The sequence below is a fragment of the Amia ocellicauda genome, chromosome 3 (genome assembly GCF_036373705.1).
Source record: "Amia ocellicauda isolate fAmiCal2 chromosome 3, fAmiCal2.hap1, whole genome shotgun sequence".
Classification (NCBI taxonomy): Eukaryota; Metazoa; Chordata; class Actinopteri; order Amiiformes; family Amiidae; genus Amia; species Amia ocellicauda.
Window position 1 is genome coordinate 1187284 of NC_089852.1, and position 16978 is coordinate 1204261.

The 16978-nt window shown below is 43.3% G+C and overlaps 1 protein-coding gene across 3 annotated transcripts in view; it reads left to right on the forward strand.

Moving 5' to 3' along the window:
• Nucleotides 1-14041, forward strand: part of LOC136730408 (inter-alpha-trypsin inhibitor heavy chain H3) — a 30868-nt gene extending 16827 nt beyond the window's left edge. For 2 of the 3 annotated variants that reach the window (XM_066697596.1, XM_066697597.1), the window contains exons 16-27: nucleotides 752-787; nucleotides 1422-1463; nucleotides 4424-4447; nucleotides 9409-9426; nucleotides 10237-10260; nucleotides 10807-10827; nucleotides 11598-11624; nucleotides 12243-12359; nucleotides 12490-12661; nucleotides 12897-13045; nucleotides 13243-13336; nucleotides 13632-14041. In XM_066697596.1, coding sequence (XP_066553693.1) covers nucleotides 752-787; nucleotides 1422-1463; nucleotides 4424-4447; nucleotides 9409-9426; nucleotides 10237-10260; nucleotides 10807-10827; nucleotides 11598-11624; nucleotides 12243-12359; nucleotides 12490-12661; nucleotides 12897-13045; nucleotides 13243-13336; nucleotides 13632-13743 — 836 coding nt within the window. In that variant the 3' untranslated portion in view covers nucleotides 13744-14041. The remainder of the gene's footprint in view (nucleotides 1-751; nucleotides 788-1421; nucleotides 1464-4423; nucleotides 4448-9408; nucleotides 9427-10236; nucleotides 10261-10806; nucleotides 10828-11597; nucleotides 11625-12242; nucleotides 12360-12489; nucleotides 12662-12896; nucleotides 13046-13242; nucleotides 13337-13631) is intronic. The other variant, XM_066697598.1, reaches the window with a different exon arrangement.
• The last annotated feature ends 2937 nt before the right edge of the window (nucleotides 14042-16978 follow it).

A 16978-nucleotide genomic window follows, 5' to 3' on the forward strand; every position in this document is an offset into this window, starting at 1 on the left:
GATTGTGTAGTTGAATGCTCATGAATATTCATGAAAAGGGCAACTTGTGATGGCACTTCGGTGAGAAGGAGTTCTTGTCAAGCCAGGTGAAAACACTGCTCGTTCAGGGAGCATCGGGTAAGCAAGTGTGTGATATCAACTAGAACGTTTGCACACTCTGTTGATGGACCCACCCACCTAAAAAATACAGGGTAAGAAAACTGACAACTGCTCTCAGCCTGTGGAACCAGAGACACATTCACCGAGCAGTGCATGGTCAGATGTATTGGGCTTGTGTGACAAGAAAAGAAAGTGAAAACTCAGCAGCAGCTGCCACATTTCATTCCCGGTCAAGCAAACGTGTCTCTTGAACCCGTCCCCAACACAGGACTCTTCCCGGGACACACGTCTCATTAAATGTACTCTTAATTGAAACTAGCTGAGAGTTTATACACTATGGCTTGTGTAACATACAGATCTATGTTCAATAATAATGTTTAATAATAATATGTACAATAATCACAAGCATATTAGTAACACAGAGAGGCGTCACAATCTGAACAAACTCCCCAGCGATGTGGCTAGAGACAATTTGGGAACATTCAAAAATAGACTGCGTTTTTACAGTCTTCGATACAAAATATAAATCGCATAATTATAGTTATGGTATCAAAAAACAAAACTCAGTGTATTTTTTCTTCCATAGCATGATCTCGTATTAATTGATTTGTTTTTATTTTCTTAATATTTCATCGCCGGATGTTGGATGTAGCAGATACTGGATCCAAGAGGGCTGTCCGGAAAAAACGTAAGCAAGTTTTTAGGCGAGAAAGACATATTCGTAATGTTACTTCTATGTTTCATCTGCAGTTGGTTCTCAAACTCAGAGCTGATTTCTGTGCGTGTTTGATAGCCACTGTCACGATGTAGTAGTCAAATCGACCACTACCGTGTCGGCAGAAGTACATTAACCAGTGAGGGGATTAAAATCACAGTTTGGTGAACAAACATGGCGACGAGTTGTGCGGCTCCTGCAGCTGCAGGGAAATTCATAGAGGGGTTCACAGCCGGACACGTTCCCCAGCCTAGCGTAAACAGCATCTAAAACAGTAGAAAATACGGTTAAAAACAAATTAAATACACCCCACTCTTTGACAAAATGGTTTATTTCAGTTCTCCTTCAAGCTACTCTTGTTTTCTCTACTACTGTTTACAACTTAAAAACATGTCACTAGTGTTTTTAATATCAATTTTCTACTGTATTTTCCCGATTTTAAAATATAACATGTATATTACTTTTAAAATAGCATTATATCATATGCTTCACAGTATTATTAAATTTTACTATTTCTAATTATAATATGATTAGCAGAGTTAATACCATCTGTGATGTGACTTGCGCTCTCTACGGTCACTAATCTGTTCAATTTGGTCTCCCACAGTCGCAGGCCGCGGTGGACATTCAAACACTGGCTATGTTCGTGGTGAGTCTCACCAGCTTTTTTTCCTCGCTGGATTTACAGTTGTCTGAACGCCACTTGGTGACTTTAAAATGATGAACATAGAGGCTCACAGGTGGTGAATGCGATGAATATAACCATAAAGAGCTTTTTTCAATACTACAACAGCAAGAGGTCAATAAAGGAGGAAGTGAAACAGATAAAGGGCAAAAATGGAGGTATCTTGGAAAATGAACAAGATGTGGCAAATGTTCTAAATGAGTATTTCACAGAGGTTTTTACAAAAGAAAAGACAGATAACATGCCACAGGTTAACAATCAGTCCAGTCAAACCCTAAGAGAGACCAGGATAAAGGAGGAGGAGGTACTAAAGGCACTAGCAGAATTAAAAACAAACAAATCACCTGGGCCAGATGGGATATTTCCAACAGTACTTAAAGAAATGAGGGAAATTATTTATAGGCCGCTAACTCAAATATTCCAAATGACACTTAGAACAGGGGATGTGCCAACTGACTGGAAGACAGCAAATGTCATACCAATCCACAAGAAAGAGGACAAAACTGAGCCAGGAAATTAAAGACCAATCAGTCTCACCTGCATCACCTGTGAAATGTTGGAAAAAATGATTAGACAGAAAATAGAGGAGCATCTTAATGAAAACCATATTCTTGGAGATAGTCAACATGGGTTTAGACGAGGCAGATCATGTCTTACTAATTTATTAGGGTGTCGGTTAGAGGAGTTGCTTCTAACTGGAGTGAGGTTGTTAGTGGAGTTCCACAGGGATCAGTACTCAGGCCTGTGCTTTTTCTAATATATATTAATGATCTGGACTGTGGGATAGTTAGCAAACTTGTCACATTTGCAGATGATAATAAAATAGGTGGCTCAGCAGATACAATCTCGGCAGCACAGGCTATTCAAAGGGATTCAGATAATATTCAGTTGTGGGCAACACCTGGCAGATGAAATTCAATGTGGACAAGTGCAAGGTAATACATGCAGGTAACAAAAATGTCCACTATAATGACACTATGGGAGGAACGGATCTAGATGAAGTAACGCATGAGAAAGACCTAGGAGTCTATGTGGACTCCTCACTTTCTCCATCCAAACAATGTGGGGAAGCAATAAAAAGGCAAACAGGATGTTAGGGTATACAGTGAGGGAAAAAAGTATTTGATCCCCTGCTGATTTTGTACGTTTGCCCACTGACAAAGAAATGATCAGTCTATAATTTGAATGGTAGGTGTATTTTAACATTGAGAGACAGAACAACAACAAAAAAATCCAGAAAAACGCATTTCAAAAAAGTTATAAATTGATTTGCATGTTAATGAGGGAAATAAGTATTTGACCCCTTCGACATAGTACTTGGTGGCAAACCCCTTGTTGGCAATCACAGAGGTCAGACGTTTCTTGTAGTTGGCCACCAGGTTTGCACACATCTCAGGAGGGATTTTGTCCCACTCCTCTTTGCAGATCCTCTCCAAGTCATTAAGGTTTCGAGGCTGACGTTTGGCAACTCGAACCTTCAGCTCCCTCCACAGATTTTCTATGGGATTAAGGTCTGGAGACTGGCTAGGCCACTCCAGGACCTTAATGTGCTTCTTCTTGAGCCACTCCTTTGTTGCCTTGGCTGTGTGTTTTGGGTCATTGTCATGCTGGAATACCCATCCACAACCCATTTTCAATGCCCTGGCTGCGGGAAGGAGGTTCTCACCCAAGATTTGACGGTACATGGCCCCGTCCATCGTCCCTTTGATGCGGTGCAGTTGTCCTGTCCCCTTAGCAGAAAAACACCCCCAAAGCATAATGTTTCCACCTCCATGTTTGACGGTGGGGATGGTGTTCTTGGGGTCATTCCTCCTCCTCCAAACACGGCGAGTTGGGTTGATGCCAAAGAGCTCGATTTTGGTCTCATCTGACCACAACACTTTCACCCAGTTCTCCTCTGAATCATTCAGATGCTCATTGGCAAACTTCAGACGGGCCTGTACATGTGCTTTCTTGAGCAGGGGGACCTTGTGGGCGCTGCAGGATTTCAGTCCTTCACGGCATAGTGTGTTACCAATTGTTTTCTTGGTGACTATGGTCCCAGCTGCCTTGAGATCATTAACAAGATTCTCCTGTGTAGTTCTGGGCTGATTCCTCACCGTTCTCATGATCATTGAAACTCCACGAGGTGAGATCTTGCATGGAGCCCCAGATCGAGGGAGACTGACAGTTATTTTGTGTTTCTTCCATTTGCGAATAATCGCACCAACTGTTGTCACCTTCTCACCAAGCTGCTTGGCGATGGTCTTGTAGCCCATTCCAGCCTTGTGTAGGTCTACAATCTTGTCCCTGACATCCTTGGACAGCTCTTTGGTCTTGGCCATGGTAGAGAGTTTGGAATCTGATTGATTGATTGCTTGTGGACAGGTGTCTTTTATACAGGTAACGAGCCGAGATTAGGAGCACTCCCGAGTGCTCCTAATCTCAGCTCGTTACCTGTATAAAAGACACCTGGGAGCCAGAAATCTTGCTGATTGATAGGGGATCAAATACTTATTTCCCTCATTCAAATGCAAATCAATTTATAACTTTTTTGAAATGCGTTTTTCTGGATTTTTTTGCTGTTATTCTGTCTCTCACTGTTAAAATACACCTACCATTAAAATGATAGACTGATCATTTCTTTGTCAGTGGGCAAACGTACAAAATCAGCAGGGGATCAAATACTTTTTTCCCTCACTGTACATTCAAACATACATGCACACATACATACTAAACATGTATAAATACATACATACATACATACATACATACATACTAAACACGTAGAAATGCATACATAGATACATATATAAATATATACACACATACATACATGTATAAATACATAAATACATAAACACATAAACAGCACCGCTTTGTTATGATAGTTTCTAAAATAGTTTCCCAGAAGAGGTAATTCTGTTCTCTGTTTTGTTCCTCAGCAAACTTCCCTCTTCCAGACTCAGGTGAGAAACTTTTCCTTCTGTTATTTAACTAATTAAGGAGACAGACAGTGAGAAAATCAGTACAGCATAGACAGAAAAGGTTCAGACACACAGAGAGAGAGAGCTCTTGGGAATAGTGTAGTGGACTACACCCTCATTGACATGGACCCCTCCTTCATTATTATTATTATTATTTGTATTTCTTGGCAGACGCCCTTATCCAGGGCGACTTACAACATAAGCGCAAAACAAAGTGTAAATATACAGTTAAGTACAAGGCATCAAACATTACAAATCCAAATTTACATTAAACAAAGCAATTCAAGATATAATACATTTTACAACTTCCAATTTACACAGGCAAGTGCAGTAAGTGAGGTCCTACATCCTGGACGGTAAAAGCTAAGTGCCTTCAAGATGTAAGGTCACAGTCGAGTGCTATGGGAAAGGGAGCAAGGAGGAAAACAATCAAGAACACGAGAAGCATGATAAAATGCTATGAAGTGCTATCTAACGGGGATTAAAAGGACTAATATTACAAGTACTGTCTTAAAAGATGCGTCTTGAGTAAGCACTGGAAGGAGGTCAAGGACTCTGCTGTTTTGACTTCGGTGGGCAGGTCGTTCCACCATTTAGTGGCCAGGGATGAGAAGGAGCAGCTCTGGAGGAAGGAGAGTGGAGAGGAGTTAGAGTTAGTCTTCTGGCACCAGAAAAGCACAGTGATCTGGAGGGGATGTATGGAGAGACGAGGGACTGAAGGTAGCTTGGTGCAGTGTGGTCGAGACAGCGGTAGGTGAGGGTCAATGTGCATTCACTGTCAGGCAGCAAACCTCCCTATCAGACCACTGTGTTCCTGAAGAGAAGAAGTCAGGCCAGCAACACACAGACAGCCCAGTAAGCTGTACATCCTTAATCAAACATACAGATGGGCTCCTAACAGCACAGAGGAATTTAACAAAGCAATCAGTTCCACAGAAATAACCGACATCAACACTTTCCTCAGCTCACAGTGCCAGCCTGATGTGACAGGATTAAATATGGCCATTAATGATATCAATTAAATATTTCAAATCACAGCCAAAATGGCAAATCTTAAAAAGACAAAGAAAAAGATAAACCAGAATCACAAACACACACAGACATGGTTTGATGATGAGTGTAAATCAATATGAACAAATTTAAGGCACCTATCCAATCAAAAACACCATCAACCACAAGACACAGAACTACGCCAGCAGTACTGTGAGACCCTAAAACACTACAAACACACCCTTAAAAAGAAAAAACGGAAACACACAAACAAAACACTCTTATGTTCTGCAGTATCATTAACGCCCGGATACTGGCCTTCCTCACCACACAGGGTCCTGAGTCAGAGTCAGATTGGCTTCCTCCCAAAACACTGCACCACTGATCATATCTACACCCCACACACCCTCATAGACACATGTCCACCATAAAAGTAAAGGCAAAATCTTTGCCTGTTTCATTGATTTCAAAAAGGCATTTAATTCCATTCGGCACGAGGGACTTTATTACAGAATTCTTCAAAGTGGTGTCGGGGGTAAAGTCTATGATATTTAATGACTTCTAAGCCAATTTAAACCACTACGGCCCCAGCAATAGTTGGTAAATGTTCAACGCACCTGTCCTGTTGTTCTTCCTTTCGTGGCTCAGTCAGTGTTCCATTCCTAAAGACGCCGTCTTTCTTTTAGTAAACATCACTTGCAATGAATTTGTACAATCCGTAATTCATTGTGATATAATCGAAGAAAACGTAAGTAAATATATAAATAAAGATAAGAGGAGAAGGAGAAGGATAGAGTTTTAGAGTAGGAGACAAGAGGTTAAAAAACTGTAGCTTCCACTACTGCTAGGCCTGCCATGATTCACTTCTCCCCATTACTTCCTCATATGGGCTTGGCTTCCCAAAATACTGGGTGTGGTCAAGCTGTCACTCATCTCCAGCAGCGAGTGTCCAGATAATAATTAATCAACAAATGGGAAGCAAAAGCCCATCAAAATATAGTTCATAACAACATTATATATATATATATATGTATATATATATATATATATATATATATATATATATATATATATATATATATATATACACTCACCTAAAGGATTATTAGGAACACCTGTTCAATTTCTCATTAATGCAATTATCTAACCAACCAATCACATGGCAGTTGCTTCAATGCATTTAGGGGTGTGGTCCTGGTCAAGACAATCTCCTGAACTCCAAACTGAATGTCTGAATGGGAAAGAAAGGTGATTTAAGCAATTTTGAGCGTGGCATGGTTGTTGGTGCCAGACGGGCCGGTCTGAGTATTTCACAATCTGCTCAGTTACTGGGATTTTCACGCACAACCATTTCTAGGGTTTACAAAGAATGGTGTGAAAAGGGAAAAACATCCAGTATGCGGCAGTCCTGTGGGCGAAAATGCCTTGTTGATGCTAGAGGTCAGAGGAGAATGGGTCGACTGATTCAAGCTGATAGAAGAGCAACTTTGACTGAAATAACCACTCGTTACAACCGAGGTATGCAGCAAAGCATTTGTGAAGCCACAACACGTACAACCTTGAGGCGGATGGGCTACAACAGCAGAAGACCCCACCGGGTACCACTCATCTCCACTACAAATAGGAAAAAGAGGCTACAATTTGCACAAGCTCACCAAAATTGGACAGTTGAAAACTGGAAAAATGTTGTCTGGTCTGATGAGTCTCGATTTCTGTTGAGACATTCAGATGGTAGAGTCAGAATTTGGCGTAAACAGAATGAGAACATGGATCCATCATTCCTTGTTACCACTGTGCAGGCTGGTGGTGGTGGTGTAATGGTGTGGGGGATGTTTTCTTGGCACACTTTAGGCCCCTTAGTGCCAATTGGGCATCGTTTAAATGCCACGGCCTACCTGAGCATTGTTTCTGACCATGTCCATCTCTTTATGACCACCATGTACCCATCCTCTGATGGCTACTTCCAGCAGGATAATGCACCATGTCACAAAGGTCGACTCATTTCAAATTGGTTTCTTGAACATGACAATGAGTTCACTGTACTAAACTGGCCCCCACAGTCACCAGATCTCAACCCAATAGAGCATCTTTGGGATGTGGTGGAACGGGAGCTTCGTGCCCTGGATGTGCATCCCACAAATCTCCATCAACTGCAAGATGCTATCCTATCAATATGGGCCAACATTTCTAAAGAATGCTTTCAGCACCTTGTTGAATCAATGCCACGTAGAATTAAGGCAGTTCTGAAGGCGAAAGGGGGTCAAACACAGTATTAGTATGGTGTTCCTAATAATCCTTTAGGTGAGTGTATATATATAAATAATTATTTGTACACATTTGGCTCCTACAGATATAATAACATCAATGTGCAGTAAAAATTGGCAATGAAAGAACAGAGTTCTTCACTCAGGGGCGGGGAGTGAGGCAGGTCTGCAGTCTGAGCCCAACACTGTTCAACATCTACAGTACATCAACGAGTTGGCAACAGTGTTGGAGCGGTCTGATGCCCCTGGCCTCACCCTAAATGACACCGAAGTCAAGTTCCTGCTCTATGCAGACTTCAACAGAACCGGGCCCTGCTAGAGCAGTACTGTCAGTCCTGGGTCCTGGCAGTAAACATGAAGATAAAAATAATGATCTTTCAAAAAAAGGCCAGACCTCAGGGAAACAAATACCACTTCACTGTAGGCAACACTGCTCTAGAGCACACCTTAGACTACACTCACCTGGGCCTGACTCAGGGGCTTTAACCTGGCAGTGAAGGCACTCAAAGACAAAGCAAGAAGAGCTTTCTACGCAATCAGAAGAAGATTCTATAACATTAATATTCCAGTCAAAATCTGGCTCAAACTAACTGACAGTGTGATCCAGCCCATTGCGCTGTACGGTAGTGAAGTATGGGGTCCACTCAGTCAACACTCCAGTACTAGGCTCTCCAAACCCAAGAGCTCAGCCCTGAAAAGAGTCCCCTGAGTCAGCTGGCCCTGAAGCTCACGGCACTGACCCCCGCTAATACTGCGAACAGAGACCAGCTTCAGGTCAGCACTGCTTACCTGCCCCCAATCAGAGTCAACCAAATCATAAATATAACCAAAACCTCCTCTCTGGAACATTGGGACAATGAAACTAAACCCCAAAGTAAACTGGATTGCTATCAGGCCCTAAACAGAGAGTCCAACCTGGCAGAGTCTCTCTTCACTGTCAGAGATACGAAGCAGAGACGGATCCTGACCCAGTACAGGCTCAGTGACCACAGCCTGGCCAGAGAGACGGGCCGACACAGGCAGAGCTGGCTGCCCAGAGAGGAGCGGCGCTGTGGTCACTGCGAGACAGGAGAGGTCCAGACAGAGAGGACAGTGTGGTCACTGAGAGACGGGAGAGGTGGACACAGAGATGTACTTCTTCCTGCACTGCAGTAAATATGCCCAAATAAGGGACACATTCTTTAATAAAATAATAAAGGCCCACCCAATTTTTGGGGAGGGACACACAGCCCCCAGTATGTCGCTGCTGCCACAGCCTGAGGTGACACACGAACAGCAGCTGTAGAGGAAGTGTAAATACTCGTTTGTAATGTATGTCCTTGTATTTCTGTGTTTGAAATCAAATCAAAAGTAATCTGAAAATAGTAAATCTATTTTCTTTCTTTCAAATAATTTATATTTTATTTATTTTAGTTTTTTCTGTACTTTAATACATTGTGATAATTATAGTATTTATTTTCCATATATGTATTTATGTCCAATTGCTTTGACAATACAAATGTGTTCAGCGTGTCAATAAAGCACATTACATTGAAATTGAATTGAATTGAGAGACAGGGAGAGGGAGAGAGAGAGACACACAGAGAGAGAAAGAGACACAGATAACAGAGACAGACAGAGAGAGAGTGAAATACTGTGTGAGTTTATCAGTGTCTGAGATCTAATCCAATTTTCTATTTTGTCCCCAAGAATACCACTTGTATTCAGGTAAGAGACTTCATCCCTGTTGTCTTGTGAAGCACAGTGCCGTTCAGTTGAGTGAAACATGAGTACAGTCCAGTGCAGTATAATATAATACGGTATAGGTGCAGTATAATATGGTACAATACAGTGCAGAATCATAGAGTATATTTTGTAGTGTAGTATAGTGTAGTTCAGTGCAGTATAAAATAGTACAACAGTATAGTATAGTGCAGTATACTACAGTATAGTTCAGTGCAGTATAATACAGTATACTATGGTAAAATACACTATAGTATAGTGTAATTCAGTGCAGTATAAAATAGCACAACAGTATAGTTCAGTGCAGTATACTACAGTATAGTTCATTGAAGTAAAATACAGTACAGTATAGTGCAGTGCAGTATAAAACAGTATGGATAATGTGGACAGAAATCCTGTTCCGCATGTCAGTATTCTGCCCTGCAGGCAGATCCGTGTATCGGAGCCCATTCTCCTAGTTCACATAGTGCTCTGGTGAGGCTCACAGACTCCATATCCGTGCTGCGGCGCTGTTACTGTGTGTTTCTTGGAAAGTGTGTGTTTTACATGGGCCTAGGAAAAGCCCTTCTGATAAATACATACATACATACTATACATGTATAAATAAATACATACATACATACTATATATGTATAAATACATACATACACACATACATACTATACATGTATAAATACATACATACACACATACATACTATACACGTATAAATACATAAACAGTGCCGCTTTGTTATGATAGTTTCTAGAATAGTTTCCCAGAAGAGGTAATTCTGTTCTCTGTTTTGTTCCTCAGGACCCCGCCCTTTTCCTGACCCAAGTGAGAAACTTTTTTCTTGTGAAGCACAGTGCCGTCCAGCAGAGTGAAACATAAGTACAGTCCAGTGCAGTATAATACAGTATAATGCAGTATACTATGGTACAATACAGTGCAGTATAATACAGTATAGTGCAGTATACTATGTTACAATACAGTGCAGTATAATACAGCATAGTACAGTGCAGTATAATATAATACAGTATAATGCAGTATACTATGGTACAATACAGTGCAGTATAATACAGTATAGTTCAGTGCAGGAAGAGGCAGATTAACACAATGAGAGAGATATCACAATTGAGGAGAGATATCAGGGGAGTTCATCAGTGTCTGAGATGTAATCCAGTTTTCTACATGTGTATATGTACAGTATATATATATATGTGTGTGTGTGTGTGTGTGTGTGTGTGTTGATCTTCTCTGAGAGAATAAGAGTTGATCTGAAGTGTTGAAGTGAATTCACACGAGTCAAGTCAGTCGTTTCTCTGGCTCTAAACAGACGTGTCTCAGAGGAGGCTTCATTCGATGTGATATTTTCTTCCTCAGGGATCTTGGATCATCCACCAGGTGAGAAATGTCAGCCCTCCTTCACTGCGCCCACAGACAGGCGCTGAGACAAGACACGAGCCAGGCTGGCACTGCACTACCCTGCCACCCCGAGACCCCCACAGCGCAGCGCTGCTCTCAGCACCCTTGACAGCGTAGCCACCACACCGTGCAGTATATTACAGTACAATGCAGTACAGTGCAGTATATGACAGTACAATGCAGTGCAGTATAATGTACTACATTGTGGTATAATATAATACAGAATAATTTAGTGCAGTATAATAGTACAGCAGTATAGTAAAATGTAGTGCAGTATAATACAGTATAATTCAGTGCAGGAAGAGGCAGATGAACACAACGAGAGAGCGGTGGTGGAGAGAGAGACAGAGATGGCAGGAAGTTACTTTTGAAAGAGAAAAGGTTCAGAGAGAGAGAGAGGGAGAAAAGGAGAGATTAGGGGAGTTATACCATTTTGTCCAGTGTTTTTTGGTCCTCAATTTCCTAAGTTTTTGTAAAAATTGCTCCTGAGCCTCAACTAGTATATTCTTAAAATATACCCATCCATTTTCAACTGACTCTGTATCCAGTGTGCTCCAGTCTACCTCTTCTAAGTGCCGCCTCATACCTTCAAGGTTTGCTTTTCTAAAATTGTAGACCATTGTGTTAGACTTGGACCTTGTTTTTTGAGAGAATCATCTCTCTCTCTCTCTCTCTCTCTCTCTCTCTCTCTCTCTCTCTCTCTCTCTCTCTCTCTCTCTCTCTCTCTCTCTCTCTCTCTCTCCTTTCAGTATTGGCTACAGTAGTTCCATCACCAGGTAATGGGGGGAGTTTAGAGATTGCCATTTTAAAAGTGTAGTGCAGTGCTGTACAGTATACTGTATTATAGTCCAGTGTACTGTAGTATATTATTATTATTACTCGATGTCTTAGCAGACACCCATATCCATGGTGACTTACATATATCACATTAATTTTACATTTTACCCATTTATATTTATACAGCTGGGCATTTACTGGAGCAATCATGGGTACAACAGCAGTGCCCCCCAACTGCGATTGAACCCACGACCCTCCACTCCAGACTCCAGAGCCCTGACCACTACTGCACACTGCTATAGTGTAGTATAGTGCAGTGCTCTGCAGTACAGTGTAGTATAGTGCAGTGTTCTGTAGTATAATGTAGTATAGTGCACTGTTCTCTACTGTAGTGCAGTGTACTGTAGTATAGTGTAGAATAGTGCAGTGTTCTCTAGTATAGTGCAGTGTACTGTAGTATCATGCAGTATAGTGCAGGGTTCTGTAGTATCGTGCAGTATAGTGGTGTGTACTGTAGTAGAGTGTAGTATAGTTGTGTGACTGTGTACTGTAGTGCGGTTACCGCAGTGTGTGCTCAGTTTTCCACTTGCCTGCCTGCGCTGTGTCCTGTTCCTCAGAGCCCCCCCTCTCTGTGCGGTTCCTGGTCCCCTCGAAGGTCCAAGTGCTCCCGCTGTGCTTCGACATGCCCGTCTCCCCGGGCCAGACCCTCCTCCTGTTCCAAGAGCCGACCACAGGTTTGCCACACACACACCGACACACTGACACAATCAGTTAGACAACTACACAGTCACACAGTCATTTTAAACGCTGACACAATGACACAGGCGGCCCGGTGGCGTGACCGAGTGCTTGATGCCGTTCCAGGGTTGGCCATCTTCGCGGAGGTGGGCGCCCAGAGCAGGGGCTCTTTCTCGCGGATCAAGATTCAGATCTCACCCTCGGTGGTGATCAGAGCCAGCGCCCTGGAGGTCACCCTGCTCCACACGGCTACTGTCCAGACCTGGCCCTGGCCCGATGTCAGCTACACCTCTGACAGGTACTGTCCAGCCCCTCCAGTCAGTCTGTCAATCAATCATTGCATGAGTGTATCAGTGTCAGTGTGTCAGTGTGTCAGTGTGTCAGTTAGTCAGTCGGTGTGTCAGTCAGTGGTTTACAAGACAAAACCAATTAATTCAGGACCCTGATTCAGGAGGGGCAGGTTTTCTACACCGCAGCCGTGTGTCTCCCCTTCGTCGCTCTGACCCGCCGGTGTTGTCGTTCTGCTGTTGCAGTCTCTCGGTGTCTGTGGCCGGCCGGGTGCTCACCGTGACCACGGGCGACTCGAGTGTTGAGGTCCTGGTGCACCAGCTGCAGTCCAGAACCCACCTGTGGGCTCGGGTGAAGGACCACGCCTACAGCAGCGGCACCGGCGGACTGATAGGTGAGAGAGTGCGTCCTGCCCCGAGTGAGGAACGGCGCTGTGCGGTAAAGTGTAGTACAGTGTTGTGCGGTGCATTGGGAGGTGTGGATCAGGGGGTCAGGTGCAGGGACTGGGGCATCCTAACCATGGTACAGGGCTGCCCTTGCACCCCCCCAGAGAGACGCTGACTCTGCCCCGCTCTCCTCCGGCCCCTGCAGGTCAGTTCCAGGACAACATCTCCTACGAAGTGAAGGACTCCTCGTCGCGCTCGGCCAGGATCGAAGTGAGGGGAAACGTCCTGGACGCCACGAGGTAAACACGGCCTCCGCACTCAGGGCCGGCAGACACAACCGTAGTGACCGAGCGCACGGCACGGGCCGAGGAGAGGCCACTCCATCTGGGCTGTGGGTTGAGTTTCCTACCTGGGAGTCCAGTGGCAGAGACGCTGTGTGACTCGGACGGCCGGTCGCTCTTTATCACAGTCACATCGTTCAGACTTAATTCTGTGGTAAATTGCAGTGTTAGGGCCAGGTTTGTTAGTTTTTTTCATGCATTTTGTTTTAAATGTGTGATCTTGTGTGTCTGTGTGTGTCGTGCTGTTTCTCAGTGCCAGGAGTGTGGACTACAGCACCCTGTCCAGACAGAAGGTGGACTGCTGGCTGGTGCCCCCCACTGGACTGCTGCGGGACCCGGCTGCCTACGTCTCCGCCAGTCTGTGACAGGACCCCTCTGAACCGGGGGCTGCCCGACTGACTGCCTGACTGGAGACTGGGCTGTCCTGACAGCTCCGGGACTGTCTTATATAGTTTTAACTCATATAATCCTACTACTACTACTACTACTACTACTACTACTACTAATAATAATAATAATAATAATAATAATAATAATAATAATAATAATAATAATAATACTGTGTTTAACTTGGCATTGGAGGGGAAAATACATCTGGGTCACTGGAAAAATGTAATTAGCAATATAATAGGAAAAAAAATGAATAAACATATTTTTGTGGGAGATTTGTGTTATTGACTTATTTTGTTGTGTCTGTAAAACCAGGTGGGAGATGATCCTGTCTGGACACAGGCACTTTCAAACACCAGGTCTCTACTTCACCAGTAAGAGTAACTGACCAGAAATATTAATTCATCTTTAATAACCAGTGCAAGTAACTGGCCAGTAATAGTTAAGGACAGTATTAGAGATGAACAGGAAGGGTTTCTCCCTCCTTCTCTCTCTCTCACTCCCTCTGTTTGTTTGTTTCTTTTTTTTTCTCTCTCTCTTTCTCTCTGAAGACCAATGGGGCTGAGCGCACCCTTCCCAGTGCACAGGCATGTCAGGCAGGGTTGTCGGGGATGCCCTATGCCCTGGCGGGTGGTCATCAGCAGTCTGAACCTGCCCAGCTGCCACGACTGCCAGGCACACAGATGTGGCAGTGCTGGGGGGGGGGGGGGGGCAACAGGGTGCGCTGCAACTGCCGTCTGAGGCCGAAGTCAGCCAAGAGCCCTGCTGGTGTGGGGGTGGGGATGCTGGGGGTGGGGAATGGAGCGAGGGACGTGTCAAAGAGTCATAGGTTCAGGTTAGTTGGTGGGGTGACCCATACAGCTCCTCTGCTGCTCTGGGATGGGGGAGAACGACACGTGAGCCTGAGCACACAGAGAGGGGGAGAGACAGAGAGGTTCTGAACACCGCCCTGCTCAGGGGTCGCTGTAGTGGCTGGGGTGTTTGTGTCCCAGTGTGACGTGTGTTCAGCTCCCTCCCCAGCCACACACTGGGCATCTCAACACCACCTGCAGCGCCACTGAAATCAAACCGCCTCTCACAGCTCACTTACACACTGCCTGCCACGTGCGGACGGTGTTTCTGGTTTGTGTTAGTTTATAGGTGATTAACACTCGTGTGTTGGGTGTAAAAAGTTTTGGAAGTCATACTCTAGTAAAAGTAAAAATATTTTATCAAATACTTACTCCGGTAAAAATAAAAATTCTCCTATTCAAACAGTACTTGAGTAAAAGTAAAAAAGTAGCTACTTTCAAGAGTACTCAAGTACCTCAATTTTATCTTGAAGAAAACCAAGTCCGACAAAAATAAATGTTATTAGGCACATATCTGGATATTACTTTCATGTGTATTCAGTATTAACAAGGGGTAACATTGGGGGATTTATATAAATAATTTTGAGTTTTCTTAGCAAACTCACTGTTCACACACACACACATATATCCCAAACAGCTGTATTATAATACACAAAACAAAATAAATAATATAAAATATGTACCCCTGTAGTGATCACATGTGTATAATGTAATCTATTGCACTATGTTGCAGAAGACTGGGTTTGAATCTCAAAACTCAAAATGATATATGATATATAAGAGTATGATATATAAGAGTACTGCACAGTGCGGGGTGCAGTGGCTGAAACAAAACGAAGGGGCACTTTGGTCCGGGGGGGTGCTTACGAAGTGCGGCCCAACTTCCCATCTGCAGAAGATCGGTGTGGATTTGGGGAGGGCGATTGGGACAAAGGGGGCACTTAGGAAAAATCGACAGGGGACTGAAAAGGGTCAGCGGCTCGATACGGCCCTGTATCTGAATATAACTTAAAGCATCCGTGCACTGCAGCATCTTCACTCCCATGAGGCGCTGGCCCAAATAAGGCAAACATAAAATGAAAAAGGACTCTTCTATTACAAAAGTTTAATTTATTGAATAACAAAGCCTTTCGACACTACTGTGTTATCATCAGGGCTATGAATACCTAATAAGTGAGAGTGCGGCTACAAAATCATTTTTTCATTATATATAATAAATATAAATGTTGATGTCATTACACATGCCATTTTAAAAACTTTTGTTTTATATAAAGTGTAAACATCACCATGGACATGATTTCAGGACCTTTTCTCATATACAGCTGTATTATTTAAATCATAGAGTGAATAATCAAGTTAATATGTACAATAAAAATCAAATGTAATTATTATTTATTAATACTGTATCTTGGTTCCCTCCCAGTCCCATCTCTCGCTCAGTCTTCTTGTTCCTGACCATCGCCCGTGACCTCGACTACATCCTTGTCTATCCCTTTTGTCCTGTCAGCCGCCTCTAGGAGCGCTGCACTTGGGTCCTTAACTCCCGCACCCTGCGGTCCTCCCTGAGAGACCGTGACATACTGTATCTTTTATGGACAGCTGTCATTAAAGTAGAGCCGCTGTGATGTTCACCTACGCATTGTCTTTAATGGATGTGTTTGTCTTTTACTGTTTAATGATATTGCTGCAGCTCATAAATTAACTTCTCGTCTCCACGCGGTTTGTTGTGGGGCACATGCGTATACTGTGCGTGTTTCCACGTGGGTTGACGTCACTTTTGATTGGTCAGATTCTTTCCAGTCAAGAAATAATCAAGAAAGTAGACCGTTTATATCTCTGTGATGCTAATTTTCCTTAAAACAGTGTGGAACTCCTATTGAAATGCAGGCAGCTCTACCATTTCCGCTCGTCCAGTGTGAACCACCAACAAACTTTATATTCATGTCTGACGCAGGACGAGCGCTTTAGAAGGATGCGATTCTTACTACTTAGAACTCAATTCTTAGAACTCAAATTAGATCCCAGTAAAAAAAAAAACAGAATCTTTGTAGGTGAAACTTTTGAACAAGAGATCTGGAGGATTAGCGGTAGGAGTGTGTTACAGACCACCAAACTCAGATATTCAGATGCTGCATTGTACAGTGTAATCAGGACTGCATGTAGCAAGGATGTGGCTGTTATAATGGGGGACTTCAATTTCCCAAACACAGACTGGGAAAGCCCAGTGGGGACTACAGAAGCAGAAATAGAAATGGTTGAGATGGTAAATGACTGCTTTCTAACTCAATTTGTCAGGGAACCAACCAGAGAGAGAGCATGCATTGACTTGATCTTTTCAAATGACCAAGACAGAGTCAGA